Genomic DNA, 16,845 nt, shown 5'->3' on the forward strand with positions numbered 1-16,845 from the left:
TCCTGGTCTGCCCCGCAGAGGACCTTAAGGTCCATGAATAACCATAGTTTAGAGGTCCCGGGCCCTAAGGAAGTCAGACTATCCTCTACCAGGGCCAGGGCCTTCTCAGTGATGGCTCCGACCTGGTGGAATGCTCTGTCCCAGGAGACCAGGGCCCTGCGGAATTTAACTTTCTTCTGTCGGGCCTGTAAGACAGAGCTATTACGCCTGGCTTTCAATTTGAACTTTTATTCCCCTTCCTTTCCTCCCCCTTCCTCTTTTTATGAAGATTACCCACTCCCCTGGTCTCCTCGCTGGCCCAAGTAGCACTAATTTAGCCAGCTAGCCCTGGTGATCATCAAATGATGGATTTCCCCCCTAAATTGTTTTTTGAATTCTGAATTTATTGTTACTCACGTTTTATACTGTATTTTATGCTCCTTTTTTTGCCTCAATTAAGTGTTTAAAATTTGTTGTTAGCCGCCCTGAGCCCGGTTTTCTGAACCGGGAAGGGCGGGCTATAAATAAAAAAATATTATTATTATTATTATTATTATTATTATTATTATTATTATTATTATTTATTATTTATTAATTCCCTGGTGGTTTCAGGAGGACAGTGGCTTTGGGTATTTGTAATGGCCAGTAGCAGCAGACTGGAAACTCCCCGGCCAAAGACCTCCATACACATTGACCAGGCTTGCACCCCAGAGAGGTCATTTGGGTGCCACTAACGCAACAGTTAAGGGACAGGGTGGCGCTGTGGGTTAAACCACAGAGCCTAGGACTTGCTGATTAGAAGGTCGGTGGTTCGAATCCCTGCAACGGGGTGAGCTCCCGTTGCTCAGTCCCTGCTCCTGCCAACCTAGCAGTTCGAAAGCACGTAAAAGTGCAAGTAGATAAATAGGTACTGCTCTGGCGGGAAGGTAAACGGCGTTTCCGTGCGCTGCTCTGGTTTGCCAGAAGCGGCTTAGTCCTGCTGGCCACATGACCCAGAAGCTGTACGCCGGCTCCCTCGGCCAGTAAAGTGAGATGAGCGCCGCAACTCCAGAGTAGGTTTATGAAGATTACCTACTCTGGGATCCCACAGCTAATTCTCCCCTGGTCTCCTCGCTGGCCCAAGTAGGACTAATTTACCCCCGAGGCTCTGTCTCTTGAGACAGCTGGAGGCCAACAACAGCCAACCTTCACCTGAGGATCACGAGGCAGTTTGCACTATAAAAACCCAAAATGTGTACCGTAGTAACAAAAAATAACAACTGGTTTTTGCGTTTCTTTTCTGGAGAAGGGAGTATTCTGTGTTATGAACCTCCCTGAAATCTACAGATGGAGGGCAGAATAATAATAATAATAATAATAATAATAATGGCCCTGGAGCTTCATGCTCTGACCAGCATCCCAGTGAAAGGTCATAATTCAGTACATCTCCTTTGCAAGCAGAAAGTCCCAGGTCCATCAAGGTGGGACAGGGAGAGATACCTTCCCGAAACCTTGGAGAGCCTCTGCCAGTTAGTGTGGACAAGGTGGGCTCAATGGTCTGGCTCCCATGTGATTCAGGGAGCCAGGGCCTGATTCTGAGCTTGTGGTCTTCCACTAGTATCTCTTGCCTCTCCCCCTTTCAAGGCAACAGAGGCTGGATTGCAAGGGAAATATTCTGGCCGCTAGATGGCAGCAGTTTATTAAAGTCCCATGGACCACAGAAATCTGGGTGCAGAGCTTTCCAAACCGTGAGCTCCGGTTTGCTAGTAAAGCTGAATTACTGTCTTGTGAAATGACGCATGTCTAAAAAGCCTGAAAAAGTTTGGAAAGCTGTGGTTGGGTGCATAAGAGACAAGGTTGTCTCTCAAGTAACCTGCCCGTCTAGTCCAGCACCCTGTTCTCAAAGTGGCCAACCTATGCCTATGGGCAAACAGCGATCAGGATTTGAACTCAAGACCAACTCTCCCCCTCCTCTGTTCTCCAGCAACTGGGGTTCAGAAGTATGGCTGCTTCTGACTGTGGAGGCAGAGTAGAGCCATTCTGGCTAGCAGCCACGATAGCCCTCTCAGTTAATGAATTGGTCCAATCCCCCTTTAAAGCCGTCCAAATTGGTGCCCATTGTGGCCTCCTGTGGGAGGGAGTTCCACAGGTTAACTGCACGACATGAGGCCGCACTTCCAGCTCCTAGCACACCTCCCATTAACTGCCGATCTTCTCCTGGGTGAGCACGCCCAGTTCTTTTCAACCCGCCCTTGTGGGATTTGAGTGGGTTTGTGCAATGGGTTGCCCAAGGATAACAATTGCAAAAAAAAATCTGTGTTTTTTGCTCCATAAGATGCACCTGACCATAAGACGCACCTAGTTTTTAGAGGAGGAAAACAAGAAAAATAATATTTTGAATGAAACAGTGAATGTATGATTTTTGTGGTTCATGCTGTGGCCACAGACATGATATGTGATTTGACGGTGAGTTTGGGGTAGCCCAATGCAAAAATCCTTAGGATCCATGTGGATCCGTGCTTTGTAACCACGTTTTTGCGCCATTGTGGCCCCACGAAACAGTGGATACATCTTTTTTTGTGTGTGTAGGCTGTAGCCATGGACATGCTATGTGATCTGATGGTGAATTTGGGGTGACCCATTGCAAAAATCCTGAGAATCCATGGGCTTTTACCTCCCCACTCCCAGGCAGCCTCCTTTATTGCTTATCTCCCTCTGATCAGCTGCTTCCTTTCAACGCTCCCTTCCCTCTTGTTTGCCTTAGTGTCTTTTCCTTAGCTGGAACAGTTTTTTGATCCTCCTTTTCTTCTAATTTCTCTCCTCATTGCTTTAGTCTTCCTGTCTCCTCTCCTTGCAAGTTTGCTGTCTTTACCTCTCCGCTCCCAGGCAGCCTCCTTTATTGCTAGCGTCCCTTATCTCCCTCCCGATCGCTTGCCTATCAGCAGCTATGTTTCAACACCCCCTTCCCTCTTTCAAAAAAAAAAAGCACAATCTGCTTTTTGCCCCTGGGCAATTCGGCTCCAGGGACCACACATTCGCTCCATAAGACGCACAGACATTTCCCCTTACCTTTTAGGAAGAAAAAAGTGTGTCTTGTGGAGCGAAAAATACGGTATATTTAGTGTGTGGCTTTTAGAAAGGTGCTGATGAGACGTGCACCATTTTTCACTTCGCTTTGCTCTCCTAAATACTTTACAGGGACCCCTGAGATTATGCTTGCAAGGGTCAACTGCTGGGACTGGCCAGACCTCTGCGCACAGCAAAACGTCACTCAGTTTCCAACCATCAAGATGTATGTGGAAGCAGAGAGATGGCTGGCCTACTCTGGGATGTGGGGAGTCGAGGAGATGCTAAGGTTCATTGAGCTGTAAGTATCTTCCTGGTGTGTTTGGCTCTAAGGTGCACATGGAAGGTGGGTGGTCTGAGGTCGCAATTCTGGAGAATTCGGAGAACCTGTTCTGAGAACAGATTTCTGCTTTAAATGTGCATTCTGCAGTCCTTTGTCATCTCTGCCCCCATCGCTCAGCCCGGGCATGGAGGTCCAACTCCAAGGTTATTCTGATGGTTCCCTCACTGCGAAGAGTGAAGTTACAGGGAACCAGACAGAGGGCCTTCTCAGTGGTGGCGCCCGCCCCGTAGAGCGCCCTCCATTCAGATGTTGAGATAAAGAACCATCTCACTTTTAGAATCATAGAGTTGGAAGAGACCACAAGGGCCATTGAGTCCAACCCCCTGCCAAGCAGGAAACACCATCAGAGCACTCCTGACATATGGCTGTCAAGCTTCTGCTTAAAGACCTCCAAAGAAGGAGACTCCACCACACTCCTTGGCAGCAAATTCCACTGTCGAACAGCTCTTACTGTCAGGAAGTTCTTCCTAATGTTTAGGTGGAATCTTCTTTCTTGTAGTTTGGATCCATTGCTCCGTGTCTGCTTCTCTGGAGCAGCAGAAAACAACCTTTCTCCCTCCTCTATGTGACATCCTTTTATATATTTGAACATGGCTATCATATCACTCCTTAACCTCCTCTTCTCCAGGCTAAACATGCCCAGCTCCCTTAGCCGTTCCTCATAAGGCCTTTGACCATTTTGGTTGCCCTCCTCTGGACAAGAAGATGTCTGAAGGCAGCCCTGTATCGGGAAGGTTTTGCCTTTCAATGCAGATTGAATCTGATCTGTCCCACATTGAGTAGGTCCCAATCTCCCTTCTTCCCACCCCGGGTGGTGAGACTTGGGGTACCCAAAATCTTAGGCAGTGACATTAAGCCTGAAACTATTTCCCCTGGTTTCCTCTTACATCTGCAGAAGCAGAATCTCCTGTCCGGTGAAGTTGACCACGGCCGAAGAGGTGGAAGACTATTTAAGCATCAAAACTTCAGTTTCTGTTTTGGGACTGTTTGATTCCAGCATGAGTGAAGGTAGACACCTCCCTTGGTTACCAGAAATGATAATACTTCCTATTGCCCTTTACCCGTAGAAATGGTTATACGTGTTTCTTATCCTGATTTCCTTCACAACAGCCCTGCCAGGTAGGCCCTCTGCCATCCTAATTTTGACCGGTGGGGAATGGAGATGGTAAAGGTAAAGATAAAGGGACCCCTGACCATTAGGTCCAGTCGTGGCCGGCTCTGGCATTGCAGCACTCATCTCGCTTTATTGGCCGAGGGAGCCGACATACAGCTTCCGGTCATGTGGCCAGCAGGACTAAGCCGCTTCTGGCGAACCAGAGCAGCGCACGGAAACGCCGTTTACCTTCTCACCAGAGTGGTACCTATTTATCTACTTGCACTTTGACGTGCTTTCAAACTGCTAGGTTCGCAGGAGCAGGGACTGAGCAACGGGAGCTCACCCCGTCGCGGGGATTCGAACCGCTGACCTTCTCATCAGCAAGTCCTAGGCTCTGTGGTTTAACCCACAGTGCCACCCACGTCCCTTATGGAGATGGTATAAAGACTGACCAGGGCAGCAATTTGTGTCATGGAGATGGTATCCCTCTGGGATTCTCCAAAACAGGGTTTCCCAAACTTAGGTCCCCCGCTGTTTTGGGACTACAATGCCCATCATCCCTGACCACTGGTCCTTCTCGCTTAATCCACTGGTCCTGCGGCAGCTTCATCCAGAATGCAGCCGCCAGACTGGTGACTGGGAACGGCCGCTGAGACCACATAACACCGGTCTTGAAAGACCTACACTGGCTCCCAGTACGTTTCCGAGCACAATTCAAAGTGTTGTTGCTGACTTTTAAAGCCCTAAACGGCCTCGGCCCAGTATAACTGAAGGAGCGTCTCCAGCCCCATCGTTCAGCCCAGACACTGAGGTCCAGCGCCGAGGGCCTTCTGGCGATTCCCTCATTGCGAGAAGCCAAGTTACAGGGAACCAGGCAGAGGGCCTTCTCGGTAGTGGCGCCCGCCCTGTGGAACGCCCTCCCATCAGATGTCAAAGCGATAAACAACTACCTGACATTCAGAAGACATCTTAACGTGTGATATTTTAGTGTATTTTGGGTTTCTATGGAAGCCGCCCAGAGTGGCTGGGGGAATTATTATTATTATGTGGTTTATATATTTAAGTATACGTTTGCCTAGTACATTTATGAACATTTATTATATATATTTAAGACCTTAAATTCTTATAACAGCAGGAAGCTGCAGGACATGAACTGAATGGGAATGCAGTCTGGACTCGATGGCCCTTGTGGTCTCTTCCAACTCTATGATTCTATGCTCCAAAACGGTATTTGAAAGCAGGATCGTGTGTGACTGCCCTGATAGCCTCGCAAGTGCAAATCATAAATGATTGGACAATAAAAAGGAGCATCTGTGAGGTGGCCTCTGTCTAATTGCAGGGTGCTGAGCCTTATCATTAGGTTCTGACATGATATATGACGGGACACAGGGAGCTTTCGTCTCTCGAGGCAAGGTCTGCGTTTTGCCACAAAGCGATAAACCTATTGGATTAAGCTTTCTCCAGGAAATTGAACCGGGGTGGCTGGATAAACACCAGCAAACCTGTTTTGATTTAATCTGATAATTAATTATCTGCAAAAAATAATGAGAAAAGCATTCAAGGGAAGGGGAGCTTAGCTGATACCAGGGAGAGAAAAACTTCTTCTGAGTTGGATCTCTCTGCATTTAAATCCTCTGGTGCTTCAAGAACTCCTGCTTGTTCCCGTACTGTGGTGCCCCGCAAGACGAACGCCTCGCAAGACGGAAAACCCGCTTGACGAAAGGGTTTTCCGTTTTGGAGGCGCTTCGCAAAACGAATTTCCCTATGGGCTTGCTTTGCAAGACGAAAATGTCTTGCGAGTTCCTGCGGGGTTTTTTCCCTCCCCCCCCTTTTCCTAAGCCGTAAGCCTCTTATCAGCTGATCCGCTAAAAGCCGCTAATCTGCTAAACTGTCAATGGGCTTGCTTCGCAAGACGAAAAAACCGCTACACGAAGAGCCTCACGGAACGGATTAATTTCGTCTTGCGAGGCACCACTGTATATTAGCTGACATTCCTGCGTTGCAGGGGAGGGGGGTTGGATTGGATTACCTTTGGGTTCCCTTCTAACCCTGCACTTCTGTGATTCAATGATTTACAGACTGGGTTATCTGTTTTTACAGCAAGAGAAGCTTTCGTCGGAGCCGGGAGAGTCCTCAGTGGATACGTCACAACAGGAATCTATCACGAAGAGGATGCCCAGATCCTGTAGGTGGATTGCTAGCTTGCTCTGAACTTGTTCAGCGACTCACTCGGTCTAGACCAGGGGTCATCAACTTAAGGCCCATGGGCCATAAGCAGCCCACGGGGGTCGTTTAACCGGCCCCCGAGCGGCCCCCAAACCGAGCCGCCCGCTCGGCGAGTCCCCGCAAGCTGCGCTAAACTGGTGTAGCGCTCCGTGGGGACTCGCTTCTGCGACGCTGGAAATCGCGTATGTGCGGGTGCCGGAAATCACAAGCATGTGCAGTCTGGCCCACCTTGCCGACCCCTAGTCTAGACCAGCCATTGCAAACCCTGTGGCCTAGTGGTTAGAGCAGAGATAGGAAACCTGTGCCCCCACCCAAAGTTGTTGTTGGACTACAACTCCCATCATCCATGTCTGTCGGCCATGCTGTCTGGTGCTGATGGGAGTTGGAGTGCTGCATCATCCAGAATGCCAAAAGGTTCTCCACCCCTGAATTTGAGTGATGCGCTAGGAGGAGGGAACAAAGGAAGTTGGAAGGCTACCTTATACTTATTCAAGCCAATGGTCCATCTAGCTCAATACTGTCTACCCTGACTGGCAGCAGCTCCCCAGGGTTTCAGGCCAGGGGGTGCTCCTATAATAATAATTAATAATAATAATAATAATAATTTATTATTTATACCCCGCCCATCTGGCTGAGTTTCCCCAGCCACTCTGGGTGGCTCCCAATCAAATGTTAAAAACAGTACAGCATTAAATATTAAAAACTTCCCTAAACAGGGCTGCCTTTAGATGTCTTTTAAAGATAGGATAGCTGCTTATTTCCTTCACATCTGAAGGGAGGGCGTTCCACAGAACAGGCGCCACCACCGAGAAGGCCCTCTGCCTGGTTCCCTGTAACTTCACTTCTCGCAATGAGGGAACCGCCAGAAGGCCGTCAGAGCTGGATCTCAGTGTCCAGGCTGAACAATGGGAGTGGAGATGCTCCTTCAGGTATACTGGACCGAGACCGTTTAGGGCTTTCAAGGTCAGCACCAACACTTTGAATTGTGCTCGGAAACGTACTGGGAGCCAATGTAGGTCTTTCAGGACCGGTGTTATGTGGTCCTGGCGGCCGCTCCCAGTCACCAGTCTAGCTGCCGCATTCTGGATTAATTGCAGTTTCCTGGTCACCTTCAAAGGTAGCCCCACATCCTAGCCCTACTGGGAAATGCCATGCCCTAAAGCAGTGAGCAGCATCTTCTGTCTGCCAGTGTGCGCATCATAGGAGCATAGAGTTGGGCCTTCGTCCATCTAAATCAGTACTGTCCACACTGAGCGGCAGTGACTCTCCATAATATCAGGCTGGGGTGTTTCTCGGTCCTAACCTGGAGATGCTCAGGACTGGATAAATGTATTGTTTTGTTCTTTCCCAAAAAAGAGATCCCCACTCACCTGCGAAGCTCATAGGACAGTTTAGGTCTGGCAGCTGCCATCTCTCAGCCTAACCTGCCCTACCTCACAGGGTTGTTGTGGGGTTAAAATGAGGGCTGGGCAGAGAGAACGTGAGAACTGTGCTGAGGTCCTTGGAGAAAGGGGAAAATAAATACCTTTTCTGAGATGCTTGCTGTGACAGAGGATCACAGAACTGTGTTGTTGGAGAGGTCCCCAACACGGGTTTCGAACCCACAACCCCGGGTTTAAGAGTCTCACCCTCTACCGATTGAACTACCAAGGCGGACAGTATCTGTTTCCCGAAAACAATGTGTGCATTTTTCCTTCGAAAAAGTATTGTTTCATTTGTTTATATTGGTTGACTGCCGGCCAATGTACCGTATTTTTCGCTCCATAAGACGCACTTTCCCCCTCTTAAAATCTAAGGGGAAATGTCTGTACGCTTTATGGAGCGAATGTCTGGTCCATGGGGCTGGGGGGGGGGAACCTGGGCTTCCCCGCCAGCCCCGAGCTGGTTTTTGAGGCTGGCGGTGGGGGAAAGCAGCACTTCCCCCCGCCGCCAGCCCCACAAGCTCGGGGAGCAGCGGGAAGGCTCCCTGATCTACTCTTTGGGGATGGCACCAGCTCCAAAGAGCAGTTCGAAAGGAACCCGAAGGCTCCAGAGCATAGTGGGAACTCCTGCTGCACTCCGGAGGCTTTGGGTTGCCTTCAATGAAGGCGACTGAACACACCTTGAACTCACTGAACGCACCTTGTTTTAGAGGGGGAGAATAAGGGAAAAAAATTCTCCCCCTCTCTGTGCAGCACCCCAGCTCCGTTTCTCCTGCCGCTTCGCTGAAGGGGTGCTGCACAGAGAGGGGGAGAATTTTTCTTGTTCTCCCCCTCTAAAACAAGGTGCGTCCTATGGTCGGGTGCGTCCTATAGAGCGAAAAATACGGTAGTTGATAAACCAGCTGTAAAAAGCTTGTGCGATAATTTGGCTAAGATTCCTTTAATCGGGTGACGGCTGTATCTTCAAAAGAGTTTTTGAAATGTGTTTCTTCCTGTTTTTTCCTCGCAGGTCCCATAAATATAAGGCGCCCCTTCCAGCTCTGCTGCTGGCTAGGCCCGAAGCGAGGACGGTCATCCATCTCTCCAAGTTCAGCGTGCAAAACGTGGTTGAAGTTATCCGCCGTGCATTACTGGAAACCTTTGTAAGCAAATTTTTCTGCTTCTGATCCCGGCTCCTTTTTTTGGGATTCGGATCTTGCACCCTTTCCTTCCCTTGTAATACTTGTCCCGTCTGTCCACCCACCTCTCTCCTGGGATTCCTGCATTGCACGGGGTCAGGCTGGATGACCTTTTAGGTCCTTTCCAACTCTACACTTTTCTCTGATTCCTGTTGCTAGAGAGCCAAATAGATAAAAGAATTCTCTGTTACTGGTTTAGAGTTCAACAGATGGACTAGGCTACCAAAAAAATGCCTGATTGAATGGATTACCCCTTAAAAACTGGGTACACCACGCTGCCCAACTGATGGGCAAATATGACCTCTCAGTGACCGAGATAAAAGAACTTCCCTTATATTCCCAGAAAAATATCTTTAAACGAACCATAAGGGCAGCGGCAACTAAAAACGATCTAAACTGTATATACACATCCACATGCGCCCCATTGTACAGTGGTGCCTCGCAAGACGAAAATAATTCGTTCCGCGAGTCTCTTCGTCTTGCGGTTTTTTCGTCTTGCGAAGCAACCCTATTAGCGGCTTAGCAGATTAGCGCTATTAGCGGTTTAGCAGCTATTAAAGGCTTAGCGGCTTAGCGGCTTAGAAAAAAGGGGGGGAAAGCGAAAAGACTCGCAAGACGTTTTCGTCTTGCGAAGCGCCTCGAAAAACGGAAAACCCTTTCGTCTAGCGGGTTTTTCGTCTTGCGAGGCATTCGTCTTGTGGGGCACCACTGTATTTTAAACTTAGAGAGGCCTAGGAGCACACATCTTATTTTAATGAATTGACTTTTGCATTCATTAAAATAAGATGTGTGCTCCTTCGGAAAGCTTTTACAGAGTTACGATTAAATACCATAAACTCTGCTTATAGAGATGGGAGACGCAGAGGCGTACCAACAAACGAATGTGTTTGCATTAGGGGATGTCCTGAAGTAGAGGACTTTATGCATTATATCCTGCGCTGTCCCTTATATAATGAAGCAAGAAAATGATTTTTAGCACCTATGATGACAAGGTCCCCTGGCCAGAACCCCTCTGACATGATTTTATATCTCCTCGCAGACAAAGATAAGTATGTGAACTGTCGTGTAGCACTCTTTGCAACAGCCGCTAGGAAAATTAGAGCAAATTACCGTATTTTTTGCACCATAACACTCACTTTTTTCCTCCTAGAAAGTAAGGGGAAATGTCTGTGCGTGTTATGGAGGGAATGCCTACGGGTGGCACGCCTACGGATTTTCCTCCTCTAAAAACTGTGTGCGTGTTATGGTCGGGTGCGTGTTATAGAGCGAAAAATACGGTATGTATCCAGGATAGTCACCAACTGTAAAGGAGATCAATTTATTTGACCCTATCTGCATCAACCTATATTCTATCTTTGATAATCACCAAACTCCGAATATAATTGCACATTGTATTAATTAGCATTCTTTTTTAATATATTAATGGGCATGTGATAATTTTAGCTTATAAATTTTATTGTTTAATGTCTTAATTTGTATATTAAGGTACTTTTATAGCTCTGTTTAATGTCTTGATAATATAAATGTTTTAAGTTCTTTGTATCAATTCAGTATACAGTGGTACCTTGGGTTAAGTACTTAATTCGTTCCGGAGGTCCGTACTTAACCTGAAACTGTTCTTAATCTGAAGCACCACTTTAGCTAATGGGGCCTCCCGCTGCTGCCGCAGCACGATTTCTGTTCTCATCCTGAAGCAAAATTCTTAACCTGAAGCACTATTTCTGGCTTAGCGGAGTCTGTAACCTGAAGCGTATGTAACCTGAAGCGTATGTAACCCCAGGTACCACTGTACTTTTTAGGAGGGGGGAAAGTGCGTCTTATAGAGCGAAAAATACGGTATACACATTCTGTGTACATTGCGGCAGCCTTTGGCTATGTGCAATAAAACTGAGCGATTGATTCCTGTTGCAGCCGGAAATCACAGTGGGCAACCTCCCAAGATACTTCCAGCTGGAGAAACCTTTGCTCCTCCTGTTCAGCGATGGGGCCCTGGCTGAAAGCCAGGAAGGAGAAATGAGGCATTTGGCCACAGAAGAACGCCGGGAAGAGTTCGTTCCCTGCTGGATGAACCTGTAAGCAACATCTTAGGGCGATGCTTCTCCGAAGGTGTGGCAGGAGGGGATGGCAAGCCTAGTGGGAAGATTTAAGGGCAGTCAAAGGAACATTTCAACATTTAAGTGTAGTACAGTGGTACCTTGGTTCTCAAACTTAATCCGTTCCGGAAGTCCGTTCCAAAACCAAAGCGTTCCAAAACCAAGGTGCGCTTTCCCATAGAAAGTAATGCACAACGGATGAATCCGTTCCAGACTTTTAAAAACAACCCCTAAAACAGCAATTTAACATGAATTTTACTATCTTAACTGACCTGAGATCTACGGGTGTAGGGCAGTATACAAATTAAATAATAATAATAATATTAATATATTGTTGCTGGGCTTTTTTTTGAGTTAGTAATAATAATAATAATAATAATAATAATAATAATAATAATAATAATAATAATATATTGTCGCTGGGCTCTTTCTCAAGTTAGAATTTGCTTGTTTTTTATTCCGCATGTGAGTTAAAAGCTTTTACCCGAAAAGGTTTTTTAGATTTGACTCTCTGTGCTGTTGCTTTGTTTTTAACGAATCCGTTTACGCCACGAGAGCGTGCCATTTCCCAGAATCCAGGGCAAACACCTTCTGCGGCCTTCGTGATCCAGAGCTTGCAGTTGCGGCTTAAAACAACCCCAAATGTTTCTGGAGATCAAAATCAGTTTAACGGCATCTGCATCTGACAGGGAGCTCACGCTGGGTCCTTTTAAAGTGGCTCTTTAGAGCACAGCTGTTTACTTTTCCACTCACTAAGTGCTATCATTTAATCTCCTGGTTTTTCCAATGGCAGCAAAAACACCCCTGCAGGAAGAGGAATCCTAAAGGCCTATTTCGGGAGCTCCCTCCCTCCGCTGCCTCTCCTCCTCTGGATCAACCTCCATTCCGGGGGACAAGTGTTTGCTTTTCCTCCGGATCAGTCGGTTTCTGAAGCGAACGTCTTAGCTTGGATCGAAAAGCTGAAATCCGGCCAAGAAGTTCCGAGCGGTAAGTATGCAAAGTTGTCCCTTCTTAACCAAATACCGTATTTTTTGCTCTATAAGACTCACTTTTCCCCTCCGAAAAAGTAAGGGGAAATGTATGTGCGTCTTATGGAGCGAATGCAGGCTGCACAGCTATCCCAGAAGCCAGAACAGCAAGAGGGATTGCTGCTTTCGCTGTGCAGCGATCCCTCTTGTTGTTCTGGCTTCTGAGATTCAGAATATTTTTTTCCTTGTTTTCCTCCTCCTTCAAAAACTATGTGCGTCTTGTGGTCTGGTGCGTCTTATAGAGCGAAAAATACGGTACGTCTTGGACTCTCCTGCAGCTGGTGCTCAGTGTCGTCGGCACCCAAAGGCGGAAGGAGATCTGGAGAAAATTCAGAAAGCATGAACCAGACTTCTTCGGTCTGCGTCTGTGCTTCTGACAATGAGATTTCACCCCCTCCAAAAAAAAAAAAAAAAAAGCAAGTCATCTGCATTGGGCTTTCTTTCCCCCAAACTTACAGGTCCTCCATCATTGCTGAGAACTTGACTTCTCTTCTGAGAAGTTACGCTCTCACTGGGAAATTCCAACCACTGACAGGATGCTTTTACTGGTAATTTTAAAACAAAAATGATAACAACCACCTGTGGAGATATCTTGCTATCGCTAGCAAACGTGTCACGTTGCTTACTGAAAAGGATTCTGAGATCATGCAAAACTGCTCTCTAGCATAGGGTTACCAGACGTCCCCATTTCCCGGAGACAGTCCCTGGATTTGCAAATCTGTCCCCGGACAAATTCCGTCCCCGGAATGTCCCCAGATTTGCAAATCTGTCCTGAGGAAACATGGAAACATTCCCTGTTTAGGGAAGCTTTTAATGTTTGATGCATTACTGTATTTTAATATTTTGTTGGGAGCTGCCCAGAGTGGCGGGGTATAAATAATTAGTATTAATAATAATAATAATAATAATAATAATAATAATAATAATAATTACATGGCAGCAGCAGCCTCAGCTCTGGCTGGCTTCAGGAGCTGCCCGCTGCCATGGCGCACACCATTTTTCCTTGCCAGCAAGGAAAAATGGCGGGCGCCACGGCAGCGAGCAGCTCCTGAAGCCAGCCAGAGCCAACTGCGCTACCAGGCTGGTTCCAGGCTGCTGGCTGCCGCTGCCACTGCTGAAGGGGAACCAGGAACGTCCAGCAGTACAGATCTTCTGTCCCCTTCCCCCTTTGTTTTGACTGACCGGGGGAGGCTCAGGAGTTGCGGGCAGGTGGCCGTTGCCCAGCCTTTTAAAAACTCTGCACATTTATGTTTCACAGGGTGCGAAAGAATGTCTTTGCACCTTTATACAAAGTGCATAAGGCACGCGGGTGGCGCTGTGGGTTAAACCACAGAGCCTAGGACTTGCCGATCAGAAGTTCGAATCCCCGCGACGGGGATATGCAGATATGCACATGCAGCCCACTACCAAAATCAGCACAATCACTTTTGTGACTTTTGTGATTCGTCCCCACAAAACACTTCATAATAGTTTCTTCCTATCTATTCCAAGGGCCTTTGCTGCATGATACCAAATGTAACAATTCACTGATAAATGCATCTCTGTACTGGTTCACTGGGAAAACTTCAGAAATTCATATAGACATGTGAGCTCAGCTACTCAGCAGCCCCTCTGCCTGAGGGATAATCCCTGGCCTCCTGATACCTGAGGGCCAGACAGGTAGCCATTCCAGAAATAACAAACCCAGATGAAGACAAAAGGGTGTGATTCACTTGGCTGGGAAACAGGGAAATGTAAAGATCTCTTTTGTTCCACTTGATGGGTGTTTGGTGGAGGGCAAGTGGAACCATGGGGCAGGGTCCAGGATGCTCAGATTACTGCCACCAGACCTCCCCTTTCATGATGTAACTGTGATGTAGTTTTGGGGGGGTGTAACATGGGGATTAGCAGCTAATAAAAGTTTGGGTTCTCTTTTGTTTGGGGCTTCCATCTTGTTCCACCTGGTGTCAGGTGGGAGTCCTGTCGCGACAGTCTTCAATAAAGACCAAGCCTACTGGCTGCTGTTTTCCTCTGGTATTCCTGGCTGGTGTCCTTGTTTTTTGTCCAAGGGAGCCCTCAGATTTCTCCGCTAACAGAACCTGTTAACACAACGGTAAGCGCTATCCTGACTTTTCGATGTGCTCTTCCTGTCCCGCCCCCAGCTGTCCTGTCGGGTGACGAGTGGAAGCCCCGCCTCCCCGCCTACGACTTCCTGAGCATGATGGAACCCTCGCTGCCGGAATTTACCATCTACAGCAGGGGGAGCGTCGGAAGCTACCAGAAGGAAGAGGAGGAAGGTCCCTTCAGAGGAAAGGCATCACTGGGGACGGCAAGAGAGGACCCCACGGAAGACTCCGTTGTATCTGAGCTGGAGAAAGACCAGCCGACTGGAGGGGACCTGAGAGGAACAGCTCCCCGTCTGGCAGCAAGGGAGAAGCAGGCGAAACGGCACGCAGAGCTGTGAAACTCGCTGGATTTTCCGGAAGCAGGCAGCGTGGCCGGGGATGATGGGAGTTGTAGTCCACTTGGAGGGTCATTGGTGCCCCCGAATCCTTCTCTAACCTACGACCGTATTCAGATTTGCTGGTTTTTCTCCCAGGGCATGGTCCTTTCCGTACCAGGGCTGGAACCTTGACCCTTGTGTGACCAAAACATCGTTCCACCACTGAACCGTGGCCTCTCAGTCTCTGGGCAGGTGAAGGAGCATTTTCCGGGATGTTTGGACATGGAAAATGGCGACCTCAATGGTGGTAGCTTGGTGTTGTCGTCTTCGCCGAAGGATGACAGCTGACGTCTCTTGAAGCATCACCAGGGCCTGTGCGTCCTCCTGCCCGTCTTTTAGAGATCATTTGTAAACTCTTGGGGTCTTTTGTTCCAAAATGAGCATGAGTTCTGGAGCCAGGAGGAGCCTTGTTTTGGAAGGTTTGTGTATGTGTGTGTGTGAGAGAGAAATTACAGCTCCTCCAGGCAAGCTGTTCCTCGAGAACTCATTCTGATTTGCTTGCACAAAGCTTTCGTAGAATTGTAGAGTTGGAAGGGACCTTGAGGGTCATGTAATAATAATAATAATAATAATAATAATAATAATAATAATAATTACAGTGGTACCTCTGGTTACATACGCTTCAGGTTATATACGCTTCAGGTTACAGATTCCACTAACCCAGAAATAGTGCTTCAGGTTAAGAACTTTGCTTCAGGATGAGAACAGAAATTGTGCTCCAGCAGCGCAACAGCAGCGGGAGGCCCCATTAGCTGAAGTGGTGCTTCAGGTTAAGAACAGTTTCAGGTTAAGAAGGGACTTACAGAACAAATTAAGTACTTAACCCGAGGTACCACTGTAATAATTTTTTGTTTATATCCCGCCCTCCCCATCTGAAGCCGGGCTCAGAGCGGCTGACAAAAGTAAAAGTAACACAATTTACATAAAATCACAAGCAATTAACTAAAATACATTCTAAAATCAATTCATTCTAAAATCAATTCAGAATCAAATTAATGGCAACCAACCGCCTGCAATACAGTAATCTTTTGCCCAATGTGGGGTTCGAACCCACGACCTTGAGATGAAGAGTTTCATGCTATACCAATTGAGCTGTCCCTGCCTCACAGAGCTTAGACTGTAGACACTTCCAGGCGGCTGCTGTTTTTGGGTGGGATTCAATCACATACTGGCAAATTGAGGTGGCACAATTGATGGGGAGGTCTTGTGCAATGCACCAGCCATAGCTCAGTCGCAGAGCAGGTTCAAAATCTCCACGTAGGGCTGAGAGGAGCCCTCTTCCTGAAACCCTGGAGAGGTGCTGCCTGCCAGTGCAGACAATACTAAACTAGATGGACCCAGTGGTCTGATTCAGTTTAAGGCAGCTTCCTAATATTCCAAAAGATGTGTGTTTGTGTGTGAAAGGGAAGTACAGTGGTACTTCGGGATGCAAATGGGATCTGTTCCAGAGCCCCGTTCGCATCCTGAAGCGAACATAACAAGCGACGGAGCACCTACGCGTGCGCGGGTCGCGTTTTGCCGCTTCCGCGCATGCGCATGCCGTCATTTTGAGCGTCTGCGCATGCGCGAGCGGCGAAACCCGGAAGTAACATGCTCCGTTGCTTCCGGGTTGCCACGGAGCTCAACTTGAACGTGCTCAACCTGAGGCACATTCAACCCGAGGTATGACTGTAGTGGAAAAATGCGCTGGAAAGTCTGTGGGATCACTGTTGCTTTGACGCAACTTCGCCCTAACGTCCCTGCAAACAAGCCAGTATGAGCGCTCATTAAATAGCCAATGTTATCTAATCTCCCTCCAAATAAATCAGGACGAATGCTCAATGAGCAAGTTAGCCAGAAGCAACCTTTATCCAGTCTTTATCGGGCATTTGTTCAGATTTGTTTGCAAAGTGGCTACAGGACAATGAGCATTCTTCTTGATTTGCTTCCTCGGTGGTTCTATGGCATCCCATTA

The 16,845-nt window shown here is 47.7% G+C and overlaps 1 protein-coding gene across 2 annotated transcripts in view; it reads left to right on the top strand.

Annotated features, from left to right (window-relative positions):
• Nucleotides 1-15,477, top strand: part of TXNDC16 (thioredoxin domain containing 16) — a 50,946-nt gene extending 35,469 nt beyond the window's left edge. For both annotated transcript variants that reach the window (XM_083733074.1, XM_083733073.1), the window contains exons 15-21: nucleotides 3,157-3,325; nucleotides 4,263-4,375; nucleotides 6,564-6,648; nucleotides 9,120-9,252; nucleotides 11,200-11,360; nucleotides 12,175-12,368; nucleotides 14,551-15,477. In XM_083733074.1, coding sequence (XP_083589200.1) covers nucleotides 3,157-3,325; nucleotides 4,263-4,375; nucleotides 6,564-6,648; nucleotides 9,120-9,252; nucleotides 11,200-11,360; nucleotides 12,175-12,368; nucleotides 14,551-14,852 — 1,157 coding nt within the window. In that variant the 3' untranslated portion in view covers nucleotides 14,853-15,477. The remainder of the gene's footprint in view (nucleotides 1-3,156; nucleotides 3,326-4,262; nucleotides 4,376-6,563; nucleotides 6,649-9,119; nucleotides 9,253-11,199; nucleotides 11,361-12,174; nucleotides 12,369-14,550) is intronic.
• Nucleotides 15,478-16,845: the final 1,368 nt, after the last annotated feature.

This window comes from Podarcis gaigeae (assembly GCF_964106915.1).
Source record: "Podarcis gaigeae genome assembly, chromosome: 1".
Lineage (NCBI taxonomy): Eukaryota > Metazoa > Chordata > Lepidosauria > Squamata > Lacertidae > Podarcis > Podarcis gaigeae.